We start from the raw sequence: 18,513 nt of genomic DNA, 5'->3' as shown, positions 1-18,513 counted from the left end.
CGTCCCCAACAGTACCCTTCCACCGACACTCTCATTCATTTGGCCGAACTGGTCCTCACCCTTAACAATTTCTCCTTCGAATCCTTCCACTTCCTCCAGATCAAAAGGGTACCCATGGGCACACGTATGGGCCCCAGCTATGCCTGTCTCTTTATTGGCTACATAGAACAGTTGATCTTCCGTAATTACACCGGCACCACTCCCCACCTCTTCCTCCGCTACATTGATGACTGCATTGGTGCCACCTCATGCTCCTGTGAGGAGGTTGAGCAATTTATCAACTTCACCATCACATTCCACCCTAACCTTAAATTTCTCTGACACCTCCCTCCCCTTCCTGGACCTCTCCATCTCCATCCCCAATGACACTGACATTTTTTACAAACCCACCGACTCCCACAGCTACCTGGATTACACCTCTCCCCACCCTACCTCTTGCAAAAATGCCATCACATATTCCCAATTCCTCCGCCTCCGCCGTATCTGCTCTCAGGAGGACCAGTTCCACCACAGAACACACCAGATGGCCTCCTTCTTTACAGACCGCAATTTCCCTTCCCACATGGCTAAAGATGCTCTCCAACACATCTCGTCTACATCCTGCACCTCCGCCCTCAGACCCCACCCCTCCAACTGTAACAAGGACAGAACGCCCCTGGTGCTCACCTTCCACTCTACCAACCTTCGCATAAACCAAATCATCCGCCGACATTTCCGCCACCTCCAAAAAGACCCCACCACCAGGGATATATTTCCCTCCCCACCCCTTTCCGCCTTCCACAAAGTCTGTTCCCTCCGTGACTACCTGGTCAGGTCCACGCCCCCCTACAACCCACCCTCCCATCCTGGCACCTTCCCCTGCCACCGCAGGAACTGTAAAACCTGCTCCCACACCTCCTCCCTCACCTCCATCCAAGGCCCGAAAGGAGCCTTCCACATCCATCAAAGTTTTACCTGCACATCCACCAATATTATTTATTGTATCTGTTGTTCCCGATGCGGTCTCATCTATATTGGGAAGACTGATGCCTCCTAGCAGAGCGCTTTAGGGAACATCTCCGGGACACCCACACCAATCAACCACACCACCCTGTGGCCCAACATTTCAACTCCCCCTCTCACTCTACCGCCACTCCCTCACCACCAGACGCCTGGAGGAAGAACGCCTTATCTTCCACCTCGGAACACTTTAACCCAAGGGCATCAATGTGGACTTCAACAGTTTCCTCGTTTCCCCTTCCCCCACTTCACCCTAGTTCCAAACTTCTAGCTCAGCACTGTCCCCATGACTTGTCCTACCTGCCTATCTTCTTTTCCACCTTTTACATGAATTCATGTAAAACTCTGTTATCTCACTTTTTAGATTAGAATTAATCTAAACATCATGGCATAGACAGAAAACACAGGGGGCTAACACCTTCAACATATTGTCTAGCTATCACCATTGTTAACAGCTAACCCGAGAATGCAACTTTAAGAAAAAAGGCTTTGTGATTTACACATGAAAGAAGTGAAACTATCATGCTATTCAAGAAAATGAAAGACTCAACAGATAATCAAGGTATTTTTCAATGTATAATTTCAGTTACATCACACTGTAAATTTTGCCATAAATTTTGTGTTTTAGGATTGAGTCCTCCACTATCATCTGATGAAGGAGCGATGCTCTGAAAGCTAGTTTGCTTCACATTAAACCTGTTGGACTATAACCTGGTGTTGTTTGATTTTTAGCCTCCAACCATGGTTTATTAATGGAACAGTAGGTTTCCTCCTCATATTGCACCCAACAATAATTACACAAGCAGTCCTATATCTAGATTCTCTCCTTGCTATCCATCCCAAATACCTTCAGTTTCCATTTGTACCTTTAACTACAGCTTGTCCCTTGGAATACAGCTGAAGTAATTTGGATACATATCATATTCACAATACACCTTGGAGATGCAAAATCCTGAAATCAACATTCAATAGTACAATATAGTTGAGATTATATGTTCTAATCCACTCAATTGACTTCTGAGTTTCTCCACACAATTCAAATCCCAATATGAAGGTACCTACAGATTATTACCAAACTCCTTTATCTCTATAATGCTTCTATTTCTTTCCTTTTCTATTGTTTATTACTTTTTCTCCCTATTTTCACTCATGTATCTCTATCCTCTTCTGGGTTCCTGCAGTTTTACCTCTATTTGCTAGGTGATTGGGATGGAATGGGATAATGAGCAAGAGAATCACTATGAGCTATAGATCACATTTAGGGTGGAAGTTGTAGAAAAATATGTGGTCATATAAATCACTTGCTTTTCGTGGCATCCTTATTTCCTCATGTTTTTTTTCGCCATTCCCTCTCCTACCACAATGCTAAACTACTGTCCACCCTTTTTACTTGATAGTCACTAAAAATTAACTTCTGTTCACTCCATTCCTCTTCCAATTGCTCACACCTAAGTTGGGTACTGAGAGGGTAATGGTTCACTTGTTGTTAACTGGTTTTTTCTTCCATCTCATTCCTATTTAGTTCCCTCAAAATGTTTACTTCTGTTTTCAAAACAATAAAAAGGTCATTAAAAATTGGAACAACATTAAACAAACAAAACAATCTTTATTTTACTTTCTCGTCTCTCCTCTCTGACTATTCTCACCCTGACACACTAATCTCTCCCTGGACACATTTTTGTCTCCTTGACCCATCTCCCTTTCACTCCAGTCTCTTTCTTTCAAAGTCCACGCGTTTCTTTATTTTTGATTGTGGACTAAAAATAGGAAAAGAGTTGTTTTAAAACCAAGGACCGTGGAAGGCAATTCTGCATATTTGAAAACCTCATTGTGATTTGCATTTTCACTGTTGCTTTGCAAGCAGTGGGTGAGGGAGATAAGATAGCACATCACTGAGTATACATGTAGAATGAGCTTTAACCAGCAACAGAGTGCTTGATTAGTTTGTACCAATTGTGACCAGTTGTGGATGCCGGAGGTCATCAGCCTGAAGAGAACCCTCTGATTGGTTCCTGGGTAGCAAAGCAGTATATGGGCACAAGATCTCCAGACTGGAAGAAACTGGTTGCATCTCTGTATCTCTGCAATAAAAAGAATCAAAGACTGAAGAAAGCCAGTTATTTTCTTTCAACAGTTGCTGTAAGCTATTGCCTTTGACCAGTAACTAAGAGATTTTATAATTCATGTACTGATTGCTCCATGTGTCTTTTGAAGAAGTAAAAGAATTCAAAAAGAGGATTCGTGAAAAATGGCTTTTGGAAAACAAAAGGTGTATCTCATCTAATCCTGTTATTGGTGCTATTAAGTTGTACTTCACCAGTGCTTTTTCCCTCACCCATAACACTGAGTTTGTTTTATTTATTTGTATCTAACTGCCTGAGGATATAGACGTTTTGAAAGGAGGTTACAATTTCAAAAGAAGAGTTCTGTTTTGCCTATCACGAGTATTTATTTATTTGCAATAAATAGAGTTCTTGTTAAATATAGGATTCTGGTCAGTGTTTTCTGTAAACATGATTCAATCAGATAGATAAATTAGAAACTAATTTGTACTTTTATTAAATTACTGAATTTTTCAGGTGACTTTGGAAATAGTGGGGTGTATCAACGCAGTTTCCAAAGTGGGTTGTAACAATACACACCTCTTCTGACTCATCTCTTTCTTTCACACCTATCTCTCTGATTCTAGTCACTCTCTCACATACATCTCTCTTTGACTCTAATTTGTCTGCTGTCTGTCTCCCTCTCACACCCCTCTATAACAGTGCAGGCCATTCAGTCCCTCAAGTCATGGCGACTCCTGAATCAAGCTCCATATTTTTATCTCTATACAAGTTTAACCCATCTCAAAAGTTTAAGCATAAGCACCTCAAGTGGTGTGCCTGCAAGTCTATTGACCAAATGATGTAAAATGAGAATCTGCTCAGTGGTTTGCTTTTTGGCTAGCAGAAACATCACAGGGTGATTAGCTTCTTTCAGTGCTGTAAACATTCCATGATTCTATTAACATAAATACAATGAACATGTAATCAGAACACTTTTCATTTTCTTTCTCTTACACACAATCTGTGTCCTTTTAAATATCGTACCTTGATAAAGTTAATGACAGGTGCTCTTTCTCTTTCAAAATTACCTGAAAAAAAGCTATTGGTTAGACAGAACATGGAGCTTAAAAATATCTCTACTAGTTCTGACCTTACCTTGTTTGTCTTTTTCTCTCTTCTGTCCTTGACTTTGAGATGACAGATGTTTAGTGGTAAGGTCAGTCTGCATTTGGTGTTTGGTCACTGGGTGGTGAATGTCATAATCACCTCCTCTGTGTTTCCTCACAATTCTTCAATTCCATTAGATCTCATGGCCCTTTGAATCTCCAGTTTCTTTTCCATTCTTAATGTAGAAAGTTAATTGGTCATCTACCATTCTCAATCACATGTAGTTTCATTGTATTTTAACATCTTTGAAAAATAATAGAAGAAGTAAGTAAATAATACGAAGTGTTAAAGAAATGTATTTCATCTGTATAACTACCTGAATGCTATTGATGTAGCTCTAAAGTTAGGCACACTCCATGCTCACACTGTAAAATTCAGAGTGACAGGTGTGAGCAAAGTAATTAAGTTCAAACCCAGGCTTCTGGGAGAGGCAGATAGCTTCAAGTCAAAACTTTAATAAAAGCATACAAAGACATAAAAAATTCAATAAATAAATGTAACCATTCTATTGTGATACATGTATTTTATTAATCATTTATGCTGTTTAAATATTGATTTTGGACACTAGAAATTTCTGTAACTGAGAAAAATGATGCATGAAAAATAAAGTCAGAAAGCATTTTGAGTAATTGTGGAAACCTGGTGGCCCAGTTATGCAATTGAAGGATGATTGCTCTCTTACTATAAAATAGTAGCGATTGTATGTCACACAATGAGATATGTGAAACATTGAATATGCTTGTCATCACTGCTCTTAAGGGAGGAGCAAGTACTACAGGCATTGTCAACTAAATATGCACTTCAAAAACTTTATATTTAATAGAAAAAAAAACTTAAGTCTGATAGCATTTAGTAGAATACAATGTCAAATATTCAATTTGAAAAACAATAATGTCTAAAAATGAATTAAAAGAATTTAACTTTGCTTGAACATTATGAACAGTTCAGACCACTACAAAATGATATTGATTCAATAAATTTGCTTTCTGATGCTTTGCAATACAACTGTCACACAGGACATCACCTTTCTATTAAGCTAAATAATGTGCTTGGTGAATGTATTGGGTGAATAAAGCACCGTCAGATGGTCCCACTTGAACCACTTCATCATTTCCAAGTTGTTGTGATGTAGATTGATTCCTTTTGATATGATTCAGTAGTGTATAATTTATTGCACATTCAAGCTTCAAGTTTAGTATAATTACATTTTTAAATCTCCTAGTAAAAATGAGCAACCACTGTAAGAGTAAACAGTTTAATTTACTGTAGACCATACTAATAATACAAAGTAATCAGACATATGTACAGCTCTCTTGAATACAAAGAGAGAAATCCATGGATTACAATGATCACGCAAAGTAACTGGTACTGTCAATGCACATCAGTATCTTTTGGTTATAACCCTGCTACCTTACATCTGGAAAAGCTGGAACAGGTTCTTTGTAACATCCCATGTGAATTCCAGAAGTGATTTTTGTGTGGTTGTTCATACCATTGAACATTGTACATTGGTCAGGTATGGTATATTAAGCAAAGCCAGCATGCTATTAGTGCTTGATGGAATTGAACCATATGGGAATTATGTAAGAAGCTGTAATTGATTGCAGAATCAAACATCCTCTATAGAAATAAAGCATTTGTTTTCCAAGTGTGTTGGATGTTATTTCCTATTTCAGCTTGCTTCTCTGTGATGCATCTTTTGAAACAGGATTTGATTTATTCAGTCAGCAACGTATACGCACTGACAATGGCAATTGAATCAACACCACAGCAACTTGTATTTTTGAGTGTACATTGCCATAACGATGCCAGATCAGAAAGAATCCATTAATGATGGATTTAAAAATTGAATCATTGTATTCAATTCCAGAATAGAAGGTCAATGCCCATGGATATCTGATCTTATTGTTTCTCACTGAAGAATAGTGGACTTGGCATCGTACTTGTACCATCATCAGCAATAGTGATGATCAGTCAGTGTATTAGTACCAAATCTAGTGGGTCCAGGAATGCTTCAGATGGTGTTACATTTTTGTATTGTAAATTCTGATATGATTGCAGTGTTTGAGCTAACTGTCCGTCATAATGGCTGTCTTCCATCATTACGAATAGTCTGAGTTTTAGGTTCTCGGATGGATCTAAATAATTGAATAAAAAAGAAAATGTATGAATTTCCATTAAAAGTAAACATCAATACTTGCTTTACTAAACAGAATACTCACTATTTCTGAGATTAACTTTATTACACTGTGAGTTGGACATAAAAAAATGAAGTATTGCTAAACAATGTTAAATGTTAATGAGGTGAATTTAATGTTTTCTAGAATTGCTCTCTTTTTAGTACCTGGTATATTTATTGTTTTATACAGATCTTCATTTATAGAAGTCTTTTAAAGTTTTGCACACATAATACAATTCCTTATAATATACAGGTCTGTTTTCTGTTCCCTAAATTTCTAATTTGATTACTGAAGTAAACCTACGGTATATACAGGGGGGTAATTTTCAACCTATCGTTTAAATATAAAGCAGGCAATATGGGTCAGATAGCCATTACAAAACTGCCCGATCTTCCTTTCCATGCAAATCAATAGAAAGACAAATTCAGCTGTTTCTATAAACAGGATCCAGTGAGGCAATGCTGTTAAGTTGAAAATTAACCTCACAGCTAATGAGAAATTCTGACACATGATGTTTTGAGAAAACTAAAAATTGGATTTCTAAAACACTATTACTGTTGTTGGTGAGTTGGCATATCACATCATCCTATGCTTGAAATCATATCATTTAAATATAAATACAATATTTCTTTATCTGCTATTCCAGTAGTAGTAATAACCTGTTTACAAAATATACAATCCATTGCTAAACATAATAACTTTATGCAAAGATAATGACAGCTGAGAATTTCCTTGAGAGAACTCCAGTTTCATCATTCTGCAAGTGTGACAGAAATTTCTCGAGCAACAATTGTAATGGCTTCCAGGTGGTAGTGTGGAATATGGGAGATGTAATAGAATAGAAGGATCTGAGGAGGAATGACTCCTTGATGCAGTCCTGTGGCCGAAGAATCTTCCCATTGGTTTCAAGTTTGCAAACATAAACGTCCTGTTGAGTACCATTTACAGAGCTGCCTGCATTTACCAAATGGTGTACTCTCTTCCTTTCTCCAGCTCCATTCTTAATGCTTGAGCTATGAAATTCCCAATGTGGGAGTCCCCAAGACTGCAGTATACCTTGTTTGAATTTTATAAAAGTCAGGTTGACTCTAACTGGTCAACGCATTGCCTTGAGAAATGAACTAGAGAACGGCTGTCCCTATTGTGTTGAGGTTTGTTTCTTTGGCAGTTAACTGTTACTCATCTTCTAACTGGTGCACTGTCCAATTGCAATGCCTTTATCAATTAGCATTCACTAGTTAAACCAATCAATGTTCTCATGTTATACAATATAAATGACAAGATCATCATTTATTGCCCATTGCTAATTGCCCTTTTTGAATCGCTGCAGGTCTTGCAGTGTAGGCACATGTAGAGTACTGTAAAGGAGGGAGTTCCACAATTTAAACCCAGTAACAGTGATGGAACAGTGATCTTTTTGCAAGTTAGGATGATGTGTGATTTGGAGGTGAACTTGGAGATAGTAGTGTTGCCATGCATCTGCTGCTCTTGTCATTCAAGATGGTAGAGGTCATGTGTTTGATTGTTGCTGATCAAGAAGCTTTGACAAATTGGTATTGAACATCTTGTAGCTGATACACATTTTTGCTGCTGTGTGCTAAAGGGAATGAATATTTACTATGAGGTCTTGGATGATCATAAAGTGGACTTCATTATCTGAAAAAACATTGAGCTTCTTGAATGTTGGATCTGCACTCATTCAGGCAAGTGGAAAATATGCTTGTAATGCATAGATGGTAGACAGGCTTAGGGGAATCAGGAAGTTAGTTATTCACTAAAAACTCTCAGCCTCTGACCTGCTCTTGTTAGTACAGTATTATATGGCTGGGCCCGTTCAGTTTTTGGTCAATGGTAAACACCAGATCTTGATAGGAATTTCAGTGACAGTAATGCAACTGAATTTCAATGGCAGATGGTTAGATTATCTTTTCTTGGAGAATTGTCATTGCTTGGCACTTGTTGGGCTAAAATATTAATTACTACCAGTACCCCATCTCTAAATATTGTCTGGTTCCAAAGGCATGAGGCATGGACTGCTCAGCTCTTCAATAAAAGTCATGAATGTTATTACATATTGTACCATAAGTAAATATCCCTCTTCTGACCATATGTATGACAGCGTTCTAGTTGACTCTAGATATTCTTTCAATCGTTATAATATGTAAGTTGATATGACTATGATTTAATATGACAATTAATAGTCTGCTCATTATGCAGATGCAAACAGACTTATCATTTCCATTCTGTACTCTGAATATTTTCTATGAAATTTACTGGGATTCAGCTCCATTGGTGGGACAAAATATTTACAATTAAAGGGGAATTAACAGCATGATACGTTTTATGAAAACAAAACGGAAATGAGATTAATCAATATTTCCTGTACCCTGTAGCTAACCGCTGTGTGTTACTGCCTGTGGTTACTTGGTTTCTGTTTTCACTCATCATTTGCCATTTGATATATTGACCATACTTCTAAACATCAGATCAAATTAGTCTGATATATATCATTCTAAATCCCATTTCTATATCAATATCATAATATTAACTGCAACACTTAATAATTCTTACACTCCCTGATTTGAATTGACGATTACAAAATAGTTGATTGCATTCAGCTGCCTTCTAAGATGTTATTAAGCGAATGAAATGTTTTGAAATGTTTCATTCCTAATTGCAATGAAATTGTAGCTGTGTTAGGGTAACTTTCAGAGTTACGAAGACTAATTGAACTAGAAATTGGTTTGCAGAATGCTGCTTGTGGTAATGTAGTGGAAATCTCGCAATGCTATATTTTTGGGCCCTGCACCTTTGGCTGCTCCTGAGTGGACAGATCACATTCCTTGAGAATCAAGGAATCATATCTAGTGTGACCCTGCCTTGATTCACTGCTAACTTAATGTCATACAGCACAATTGCAATGAGTGTTCAGATGCATTATTTACTCAATTGAAAGGCAGGCTCAGCAGAGGTTTCATTCAAAGATCCAGGCACCCTGATTGCTAGTAAGTAAATTCTTGGCACTTCTCCATTTAAACAGGGATTGGAAGTACTGGAGTATTTTTGGAGCTGTTGTAGTGGGTTGTTGGGTTTGAGAGATGTATCATCAAGTGGGATGGATTAAGCATCTGGGCAACAGTGACACTTGCATTAAAAAAGTTTAATTTTCCCCAAGTTTGGAAGCACTTTGTTGGTCCTGAATCTGTGTTTCTTGACAATTGTTCCCACCAACATACATTTACAGGAGGTGTCCATTGAAGGTAGGAGAGGATGCAGATGATCCCATAGAGAGGCATGAAGGTATTAGATTAAATTCCCTACAGTGTGGAAACAGGCCCTTCGGCCCAACAAGTCCACATCAACCCTCTGAGGAGTAATCCAGCCAGTCCCATTTCCCTCTGACTAATGCATTACAAGCAATTTAATTCACCTGACCTGCACAGGTTTAGACTGTGGGAGGAAACTGGAGCGCCCAGAGGAAACTCACGCAGACACGGGGAGAGTGTGTAAACTCCACACAGACAGTTGCCTGAGGCTGGAGGCAGCAGTGCTAACCACTGAGCCACCGTGTCACCCTAATTTGTCTAGTTGACAATCCTTCCAGGAGACGGGGGCATTCTAAAGAAATGGGAGACATAGATGCCTACTAGAAACTATAACAGAGTGCCATGAAAAGCAAGTCCCAGAACTGTCTGGCTCCTTGGCTTGGAGAGGGCACTTCCATGGGGATGCATTTAGCCATAATTGCACCTTTTGAACATTTGCTGAGCTTCTGAGCTCTTGCTGAAAAGCCTCTTTCAAAGTATTGCTGTGCTCCTCACACAATGAGGGTCGGGGTGGGGACATTGGTGAACTTGGATCAGACTCAAGGTCCTTAATTCAGGCCTTAATTACCTTGATTACTTGCTGTCTCCACTGAGTAGGCTGCTGGTTCCAGTAGGTACTGGGTCCTAAGAAACAGTTTTGGAAGATGAACAACATCAGATTGTCATTTCCAATATGAATGTCCATCACTTTCCAAGCGATCCATGGTTACAACACCAACAATCTGCTCATCATGATAGATAGAAGGATGAGGGTGACTTTGGTTAGAGAAGGGACTTAAAGAAGGAATATTCTATCATTCTTAATGCTTTCAATGGTAAAGAACCGCCCAGTGCATCCTGGTCTATAATATTAAGTACCATCTCTTTCAAATGGCTCAGGAGAGGCAAGAGGCCTTGTCTCCTACCAGCTCTACTTTATTTCCTTCTATTGTGTGTCAAAACCTCTTGCAAAAGAGGAGGAATGTCAGTGATTATTCAATACTCTTTGGGTGAAGTGTCTGCTGGACTTAAAAGCATGACATATGTGGAGACAGATAAAGCTGGGTTGCGAGGCTTTCTTGCAGCATTGGTCGATGTGAGAATACTATCTCAGTGGAGCCATTTGAAAGTAAATATATTTGGCTTTGCACAAATACTTGAATTGGACACGTAGCCAAACAATCATTAAGCAAAGGCTCTGATATGGCAGAGTGATACAGGACACCTGGTCTCATTCAATAACTGGATCATTATTGCAGGATTTTTTGAGCTGCTATAACACCAGAATGATTTTTTTTCTGAATGCATTACAATTGGACAGCTAGCAAATTGCTGCCTACACCAAAGTTCAAGCAGTACAGATGGCTTTCTTTGAGCACAATAATACATGGGCAAGCCTTTGAAATGTTAATTTTCCCACCTGAACCTGTACTTAAAGGGTGCCTATCTCTTTCAGTTTATCCCATTTTCTGTACATGGACTGTTCATGTACATGTAGCCACCCCTGGGGGCATGATAGCAGGTGAGTGTGGGAGTCAGTAATAAATTGGTTGCAGTCCTCAGTAGCCACATGTCTGACCCTACCGTACTTGTACTACCAGCTTGGGGAAGTATCAGGAAGCACATCATTCATAGGCCAATTGATGGTCAATTAAGGGCCTCCTCCCAATGCCCCTGGAACTTTACCCATGGAGTGGGGGGGGAGGAGGTCCACACCAAGTATGCAGCCGAGTGTGATTCACTGGCTTGGCAGGTCAAAGTTTGGGGAGAGGTATATGCCTCCTCCAGATATCCAGTGCACCCCTCCACTAAGGTCTTCATCCCCTAACAATATTATTTTCTAACAAACTGGTTACTTTGGTTTAAAATGTATTAGCAGCTATTTTTGACCAAAGTGAAAAATCTTTTGCCTTATTTAGTACAAAACCTGTGAAAACAGCATAACAAAATGTCACCAAATAGAAAGTGATTGGATAAAGAAGTATACTTCTTTTCTTCATGTGTTTCTTCCTGTGAACCACATGAAGAAAACATTCAAAATATTTCTATGGAAAAGCTGAAGTATTATTTAATTATCTAAAGAACAAAAATATTTTGATCAGACATTACACAGCCATTCAATTTCTTTGAAAAGACTTCAGTGAAATGTCCTTTTAATATAAGCACATTCCTTTGCTATCAAGAATCATCAATCATGATTCACCTATACACTATCTAAAATATATTGTTACATTAAATGTTATTTCAGGTAGCCCATATCCAAGACTTAAATGAATGATAAAAATAACAGCTAAAGGAAAGATTCTCTGTTTGAACAGTTGATCATATTTTATTGTAATTCAGGCAAAAGGAAGGGTAGATGTAAAAGTATTGGCAGAAAAATATTTTATTTGAAAGGTTTTACAATCTTTCTTTAGAAGTGTATAGTTTAGACTTTCTGCAATGCTACAATAATGTGCAATTAGAACCTGTCATTTAGAATTACAAGATTCAATGGGGTCAGCCTGTCATACACTGATGTTAAAAAAGTAAAAACAATGACTGCAGATGCTGGAAACCAGATTCTGGATTAGTGGTGCTGGAAGAGCACAGCAGTTCAGGCAGCATCCAAGGAGCCTTGAAATCGACGTTTCGGGCAAAAGCCCTTCATCAGGAATAATCCTGATGAAGAGCTTTTGCCCGAAACGTCAATTTCGAAGCTCCTTGGATGCTGCCTGAACTGCTGTGCTCTTCCAGCACCACTAATCCATACACTGATGTTAGTTCTCATTTGTATATAGAGTCAAATAAAGCAGAGGCAAAATGTTTCTACAGAAGAAAGCTTTTATAATAATACTTAAACTATCAATTTTTCATCTGCACAGAATAAAGGAAACTGGAAAATAGCAAGTTTAATAGCAGTTTTGTACATCAGCCACAAAATAAAACATTTTCATCACACTAACTACCTCCATATACTATCTATTTTAAATGGTTTGCATTTCTTGTCTTTTCCATACACAGTATAAGGATGATACTTCAGAGCAATTTAGTAAATTTTAACGCTTGATCCAGCTGATTACAAATTAACAAATTTACATTATCAATGTTGTACTAGCCATTGTGATATAATGGGGTTGATAGCCAGCTATATCAAGTAATTGTTGTGTGCTTGTTTATTTTCAATTGATTCAATTTATTTTACATAGTACATGACTTGAACTTGAAAACTGCACCGAAAATATAGAATTGCATGATGGAGTCAGATGCATAAAACCACACAAGATCCAGGTCAAGTGATGATCTCCATCAGACCAGTGGGGAACATAATGGAAATGATGGATTAGGCCAGTAAACTACAAGAAAGCAAGATAAAGATTGCAAAACATACAATGTAAAATTATGAACAAGAATGGTGATGAAAAATGGTGCCAAAAGAATATTAAATGGAAATGGAAATTTAAAAACATGCAAAACCCCCTATAGAAAAGTACAATCCTGTCGTGAACAAAGCTTCAAATACCATGGAATATGTCTATTAATTTAGAAGTAAGTTGGAGGGTGAAGGCTAGTTAATTCAATTCCAATTGAATTTCTAATTCCATATATGCAACGAGACGGTACTGAATCGAAAAGAAGACTGAGAGGCAATTTCACTTGCTTGATAACAATAGACAATTTGACTGTCTTATCTATGTGCATTATATTGACCAAGAAACATGCACATCACCAGTGCAGCAAGCATATATTAGTTAATTGATTATACTGACAACTTACCAAGATGTGCAACAGCCAGTATTGACTAAAATGCAATATTATGCTGGAGATCTATTATACTTATGGTGGATAAGCTAATAATTCTCATAGACTTCACACTAAAGAAGTTTATATATCTTTTGACAGCTTGCATTTTAGAATGAAACTGAATTAAACTATATTGTTAACAGTTACATCAACAGGATCAAAATATAAATCAAATTTAAGTTCGAGATAGTGCTTTAGTTTGAGAGTAGACGTACAAACTGCTGAATAGAATCTATTAAACATAGCAGCTGACAGAACTAGCTACCAAAGGTGCAACCAGATCCTTATATTTTTGATACGTAACATAGAGCTGCTGCACTGCTGGAAATGGTTCAGCAAGTTAATGTTCGTTGTGGTAGCTTCCACCAATATTCTTTCCTTGAATAAGTCCAAGGATCTATTTGGTTTCTTGCAGTAGAGGAACAACCACTTGTGAGTCTTAAAGAGAAGCTGTCATCTTGACAAGTTGTAGTTTACTGCATGATAGCAAATAAGTACGAATTACTTAGCTAATCATTGGTCCAGATACTTCTATCACTGTTTGAACAAAATCAATGATTAATCTTGCCTGTCGGCAATTTTGCCAGCCAAGATTCTGAGTTGAGCAGCATCAGGAGTTAGAGAAGTCGCCATTTCGGGTGTAACCCTTCTTCACGATTTAAGGACTACACCTGAAGTGTTGACTTCTCTACCTCCTGATGCTGCCTGGCTTGCTATATTCTTCCAGCATCATGCCTGTCTACTTTGGATTTCAGCATCTGCAGCTTTTTGTTTATAACCAAGATTCTGAATCTAGCTGGTTTTTAATGTGACTATCACAGCAAACCAGGGAGAAATCTACTCAGTGCAGGCCTAGCATTGCAGGCCAAGACGTGTCTCATTTTTAATAATACTTGCTGCCATGTAGCTTCAGGAGCTAAAGACCCCGAAGACACTTTGACAGGTAACTAAGCAAAGATAAGGGTGCAAAGTACTTCAGCTTTGGAGGAGTGTGATGCAGCAGGCCAGCATTACTATGAAGCAGACTAGAAACATGGACTTGTGGGAGAAGTGCAGCAGAGGTAGGAGAGCACCTTCAGCCTTTTCCTACTGGTCAGAACCACATGTGTGACATCACAAGAAATCAGGTAAGTAATTAGTTGGTATTTCTTCTGTGATTTTTTTAATTGGCTAAATCAGGTCACATTATGAGATGAAAAGTACAGACAGGGAAATCATTTTTTAAAACATTTAACATTCGAATTACTTAAATTAATAGAACAGAGATGTTTGGTGAAAGAGGTGTTGCAGTTATACCATGTGGAAACTGGTGGACACCAGGGTGATCCACAATGACCATTTCTGCAGCAAGTATTGGTTGCTTGAGGAACCTTATCTCAGAGTAGATGAGCTGGAGTCTCAGTTGTGGCCACTGCAACATATCAGGTACATGATGTTTCAGGAGACAGTCATACCCCTCAGATGAGTTACATTAAATTTCATCCCTGGTCAGGAACAGGAGTGTGTGATTGTGAGTGAGGCAGGTATTAGGATCCAGAATTTAACTTTGGAGGAGCTGCAGTCATTGCCTTTACCCAATAGCTAAGAGCTTCTTGTTCTCAGTGTGGACAAGGTCAGACTGCAGGAAGAAGGAACTGACTGACTAAACTGCCTTTGTACAGAGTGCCATTCACAAATGGGGAGATAAAAGCAAAAGAGAGTATCCAGTCAAAAACTAAGGCATACGAAGTGGTAAAAACTAACGATATGCCAGAGAATTAGAAATGTTTTAGGAACTGGCAATGGAAATGCTAATAAATAGAGAAAAAATTGAGGCTGAAAGTAAATTGGCAAGAAATATAGAGTCATTGAGTCATAGAGATGTACAGTCCAACCCGTCCATGCCAACCAGATATCCCAACCCAATCTAATCCCACATGCCAGCACCCAGCCCATATCCCTCCAAACCCTCTCTATTCATATACCTCTCCAAATGTCTCTTAAATGTTGCAATTGTACCAGCTTCCACCATTTCCTCTGGCAGCTCATCCCATACACGTACCAAGCTCTGTGTGAAAAAGTCAACCGGCAAGTCTCTTTTATGTCTTTCTCCTCTCACCCTAAACCTATGCTCTCTAGTTCTGGACTCCCCGACCCCAGGGAAAAGACTTTGTCTATTTATCCTATCCATGCCCCTCATAATTTTGTAAACCTCTATAAGGTCACCCCTCAGCCTCCGACGCTCTAGGGAAAACAGCCCCAGCCTGTTCAGCCTCTCCCTATAGCTCAAATTCTCCAACCATGGCAACATCCTTGTAAATCTTTTCTGAATCCTTTCAAGTTTCACAACATCTTTCCGATAGGAAGGAGACAAGAATTGCACACAATATTCCAACCGTGGCCTAACCAATATTCTGTAGAGCCGCAACATAACCTCCCAACTCATGTACTCAATACTCTGACCAATAAAGGAAAGCATACCAAATGCTTTCACTATCCTATCCACTTTCAAGGAGCTATGAACCTGCACTCCAAGGTCTCTTTGTTCAGTAACACTCACAAGGACCTTACCATTAAGTGTATAAGTCCTGCTAAGATTTGCTTTCCCAAAATGCAGCACCTCGCATTTATCTGAATTAAACTCCATCTGCCACTTCTCAGCCCATTGGTCCAGATCCTATTGTAATCTGAGGTAACCCTCTTCGCTGTCCACTACACCTTCAATTTTGGTGTCATCTGCAAACTTACTAACTGTACCTCTTATGCTCGCATCCAAATCCTTTATATAAATGACAAAAAGTAGTGGACCTAGCACCGATCCTTGTGGCCGTCAAGCCGTCAGTCTGAAAAACCAGCACGACCACCCTCTGTCTTCTACTTTTGAGCCAGTACTGTATCCAAATGGCTAGTTCTCCCTGTATTCTGTGAGATCTAACCTTGCCTTATTGAAGTCCATATAGATCACATCTACTGCTCTGGCCTCATCAACCTTCTTTGTTACTTCTTCAAAAAACTCAATCAAGCCATGTTGACTATCCCTAATCAGTCCTTGTTTTTCCAAATACATGTGCATCCTGCCCCTCAGGATTCCCTCCAACAACTTGCCCACTACCAACATCAGGCTCATTGGTCTATAGTTTCCTGGCTTATCCTTACTACCCTTCTTAAACAGTGGCACCACGTTAGCCTACCTCCAGTCTTCCGGCACCTCACCTGTGACTATCGATGATCCAAATATCTCAGCAAGAGGCCCAGCAATCAATTCTCTAGCTTCCCACAGAGTTCTAGGGTACACATGATGTACATCTCTATGAGTCTATGACTATTACAAAGGAAAAAAGAGAACATTGAGGAAAGCTTAATGCAATTTACCAAAATCAGCATGTTTTTTGAGAAAGGCAAACTATGCTTGATAAATTCGCGAGTTGATAAAGGAGAATCAGTAGATTTGGTACATTTGGATTTCTAGAAAGCATTGGATAACACACCATAAAGGTTACTGCACCAGGTAGTTCATGATATTAGGGATAATGGATGGAGGATTGTTTAGCATACAGAAGACACAGTTGGAATAAATGTATCTTTTCTAGGTTGGAAAGACAGAACTAGCGGAACGCCTTGACAATCTATGGTCTCATGTATTTACTATCTATTTATGACTTGGAAAAGGGGGTAAGATGTAATAAATCCAAATTTACTGATGGTACAACAATAGATGGGAGGGCATGTTGTGATGCGAACATGAGGAATCGGAAAGGGTATCTGCATAGGTTGAGTAAGTGTGCACAAGTTTGGCAGATGAGGTTTAATGTAGGAAAGTGTGGAGTTTTGCACTTTGGTAGGAAAAATCAAATGGCAGACTAAAACTTAAATGCAGCACCAGGCAGAACTGGGTGTTCTTCTGCATGAAAAACAAAGGCGTTAGCACGCAGTTGCAGCAAGGAATTAATGAGGGAAATGGAATTTTGGCCTGTATTGCTAGGGGACTGGAATTTAAAAACAAAGATGTTTTGTTACACATGTACAGGCAGTAGGTAAGGCTGCATCTGGTGTTACATACAGTTTTGGTCCCTGTGTTTATGAAAGGACATTCTGTCATTACAGGTAGTTCTAAAGAGATTCACAAGGCTGATTTGTGGGATGATGGGCTTGAATTATCAAGGATCGCTAAACAGGTTAGGTCTTTATTTATTAGAGTTTAGAAGAACGAGGGATGATGTCATTGAAATATATAGGATTCTGAAGGGGCTACTGAGGGTAAATGCTGAGAAGATGTTTCCACTGATAGGGGAATCTCAAACTAAAGGGACATTAACAGAATAGGGGAGCATTCATTTAAAATTGAGATTCTGTCTGCCCTGAAATAAAAAATCTTTTTTCCATTGTTAGGTTACTTTTGAAAGTGCATTAGATTTGCTGACGTTATCTTTTCAGGTAATGCATTCAAATTAAGGCGGTGAGAATGAAAATTGAGAGAGACATGCTAGAGAGACTAGTTCAATACTACTTTTTTAACACATGACCAAAAACCAAAGTTTTATCAACGTAACATTTTGTATTGTTTATTTTATTAAATGTTCATATCAGACTTTTAAGAATTTTTTTTAACATCCTCTGAGCTATTGTACAGAAATATTTATGGAACATGGCTTCTTCTGAGCCTGTGCAGCTGAGGTTAAAATAAATCAATTAAATGCCTCTACTTAAAATTTTTGAGCAATTTGGGGAGCATGCTCAGTACAACAGAGTGGTGAGATTACATGAGAAAATGCATGTTGTATCTGTAAATACAGGAGGTTATACTGAAAACAGCCTCAGTTGTTAGCACACTGAACATGTGCTCAGCATGGTCCCTGAACTCCAATGTTCAATGCTACCCAGCAACAAGGGTTTCAATACTTTCAGTCAGCCACTCAAATCAATTTGAGGTTGAGTCATTGAGTCTTTGAACCATATAGCATGGAAACAGGCCCTTCGGCCCACCATGTCTATGCCGGCCAACAAATACTTAACTAATCCCATTTATCCGTACTTTCCATAGCCTACTCTGCCCTG

The 18,513-nt window shown here is 38.8% G+C and overlaps 1 protein-coding gene across 4 annotated transcripts in view; it reads right to left on the bottom strand.

Moving 5' to 3' along the window:
• Positions 1 to 5,452: 5,452 nt before the first annotated feature.
• The window catches only part of tafa1b (TAFA chemokine like family member 1b), a 479,256-nt gene continuing 466,195 nt past the window's right edge, over positions 5,453 to 18,513 (bottom strand). For all 4 annotated transcript variants that reach the window (XM_072582507.1, XM_072582508.1, XM_072582510.1 and 1 more), the window contains one exon: positions 5,453 to 6,349. Coding sequence is in view for 1 of the 4 variants with exons in the window: in XM_072582508.1 (XP_072438609.1) it covers positions 6,332 to 6,349 (18 nt within the window). In the remaining 3 variants the exon portion in view is untranslated. The remainder of the gene's footprint in view (positions 6,350 to 18,513) is intronic.

This window comes from Chiloscyllium punctatum, chromosome 12 (genome assembly GCF_047496795.1).
Source record: "Chiloscyllium punctatum isolate Juve2018m chromosome 12, sChiPun1.3, whole genome shotgun sequence".
NCBI classification, from domain to species: Eukaryota; Metazoa; Chordata; class Chondrichthyes; order Orectolobiformes; family Hemiscylliidae; genus Chiloscyllium; species Chiloscyllium punctatum.
This window is presented reverse-complemented; position numbering and strand designations above follow the sequence as displayed.